At 48.3% G+C, this 2,500-nt stretch overlaps 1 protein-coding gene across 1 annotated transcript in view; it reads left to right on the top strand.

Annotated features, from left to right (window-relative positions):
- The first annotated feature begins 2,065 nt into the window (after positions 1-2,065).
- The window catches only part of LOC126570340 (riboflavin transporter 2), a 2,270-nt gene continuing 1,835 nt past the window's right edge, over positions 2,066-2,500 (top strand). The window contains exons 1-2 of the mRNA XM_050228079.1: positions 2,066-2,377; positions 2,443-2,500. The exon at positions 2,443-2,500 is cut by the window's right edge and continues 1,154 nt beyond it. Of these exons, the coding sequence (XP_050084036.1) occupies positions 2,476-2,500 (25 nt within the window). The 5' untranslated portion in view covers positions 2,066-2,377; positions 2,443-2,475. The remainder of the gene's footprint in view (positions 2,378-2,442) is intronic.

The following is a 2,500-nucleotide window of genomic DNA, read 5'->3' as shown; positions in this document are numbered from 1 at the left end:
TAAATCGAGTGAGTTGGGCAAAATCAGGGAAACTTCCTTGTTTCTGTTGATTTTGAATTATATTCAAGCCAAATCCAAACTCACAGGGATTGGGGGGCCGCCACCAGCGCGGGGCCCTGGGCATGTGCCCATTGTGCCCAATCGGAAAGATGGCCCTGCATACGGCCGTTCATGGACCCTCCCGTCATAAAACAGCCCGTAGTTTTCAAACCACAACTGCAGTTCGCGTGCCAAATGAGCAGTTTGCGGGCAATTTTATCTGCGTAAATGAACTAAAACCTCACTATCGTATTCCCTCTATGATTGCTAATGTCAAATTTGTCTGCTGGTTTTTGCCAAAATGCAGTTTTACGTGTGGTTTTTACTCCACTCAAATTTAGTTTTCTTAGTGAGTGTGAATATTTTTTTTCTTAGTGAGTGTGAAGAAGAGTGCGGCCAAATTTAAAGTGTTCCAAGCTTTAGCTAGGCACTAGGAAGGCAATTTGTACAAAAACAGCGGAACTTCTGAGCCAAATTTGGGGATCTCATCCAGCTACTGTATAAAAACTGAACTGTACTTGTTTTGAAGCGATGATGATGATGATGATGATGATCAAATCCATAGATCGATCGATGATGATCTTTTTATTCATTTCTTTCTAATAAGGGATTTGGAAGCACAAAATCTCAATTTCTGATGAATGATTCGGAAAAACAAAGCCCTGCGATTCTCCAAATTAAATCAAGACTTCACTCTACGGACGGTTTTTTCCCTTACAGGAGAGCTTCTCCGGCCGATTGCTGTGCCAAAGAAGGAGGAGAAGGAGGAGAAGGAGGAGGAGGAGGAGGAGGAGGAGGAGGAGGAGGAGGAGGTAGAAAACAAAGGCCAGTGGCCATGTTTTGATTTCGCCAATTGCAATGGCGATCCGGTGATGTGATTGGCCCGTTGTCCTACCTGAAACTGTCGTGCATTGAACGATAATTGGCGTGTTATCATTTGCTTTGTGCTCGCGGCGGAAGAGGAAGAGGGAAATGAAATACCCCGTGTAGAAAAAGAATAAACGAAAATTCCGCTCACATTCAACTGCTCGATGATCGAACATCTCAAGCAGTACCCATGTACATCTGTGTATCACGCTACGTGCGTGCTATCACTTGCTGCTTTTTTACGCTATCAACAGGAAGCATCCAGCGCTGCCACCATTTTTTTTTCAATCACGCCAAAAAAAAAACAGATCGTTTGTCCATTCAGAGGACTTCTAGTGGCCGCAGGCACGAAACTTGCCGAGAACACACCACATGGTGCGTCCAAAGCATGGTGAGCGTAAAGCGATGCGATATCGCTTTGTGTCTTGTTCTACTTCTATCGTACCGCGAACGAATGAAGCCGGACGCGAGGAAAAAGTGCAAATACATTTAGCAAACAAGCAAGTCATTAAAATATTAACACCATGACACTTTGAGGCAAACATTACACGGCAATGCAATGGTTACATGTAGCGTAACAAACAATTCGTGGCCCTTTAGCGAAAGTATCGAGTAATTGTGTAAACTGTGGAGACGAATCCAACTCGCTCACGTGCCCGGTGCGCTTCCTATCCCCGCTACACGTGCTACCGCCCGAAACCGACAGAAAGCGGACGGAGGACGTCCCGGGGCGCTCCAACCCATTTGTTGCTGCTGCTGCTGCTGCTGCTGCTACATTGTTGCGCCTCGTGGGGTCCATTGGCTATCGCAGTGCAGTGCGGTGGGCAATAGAGCACCATCCATTCACCGTGGGATAATAGCTATTTAGTGATAAGATAGTGATGATTGCTGATGGCGATTATCTTGGCATGCTGCAGGTGGCTGCACAAGGGCGGGCCGTGAGGAAGATCTCTTCTTCCATTTCCTCGCGGTCGAGGTGATACCGCTCTGTGTGTGTTGTGTCCACGCGTTGTTACCAATAAATCAGAGTAAGCGCAGGTGAGTGTAAATAGGAGCACCAGGGGGGGTTGGTAGACCAGTATTATTCCCATTACTTGTGACGACTCTTAATGACCGCTTCAAAGCGTAGCGTGTGGACGTCAATCGAAGGCGACGACGACAAAGGCGACGAGCAAGTAAGAGAGCGAGAGAAAGCGTGAGCGTGCGTGCGTGTGTGTGTGTGTGTTTTTCGGCAAGCAGCAGCAGTAGGTCGATAAGCATCGCTCGCACGAATTGAGCAATACTCAGTGGACTCAATCAAACGGATCGGGCAGTTTAGTCAAACAGCGGCACGCTGCATGCGCACCAGCAAGCAGCTAGTGCTTCCAGCTCCCAGACGACATTCCAGGCCAACCCAGACGGCTAGTGCGTTCGTACCGCCAATCGCAGATAACGCCACGGAATTCCCACGGATAGTGACGCCTTGCGCAGCGTGTGTTTGTGCCCTCGCCAAACGACCGGTGGATACTAACGGGCCTGTTTTCTTTCCTCTTGTAGACCAAACACCACCTGGTGGATCACGGGTGGATCATGCGAACGTTGAAGCTGCGTGCGG

The sequence above is a fragment of the Anopheles aquasalis genome, chromosome X (assembly GCF_943734665.1).
Source record: "Anopheles aquasalis chromosome X, idAnoAquaMG_Q_19, whole genome shotgun sequence".
In the NCBI taxonomy this organism is placed as follows: domain Eukaryota; kingdom Metazoa; phylum Arthropoda; class Insecta; order Diptera; family Culicidae; genus Anopheles; species Anopheles aquasalis.
This window is presented reverse-complemented; position numbering and strand designations above follow the sequence as displayed.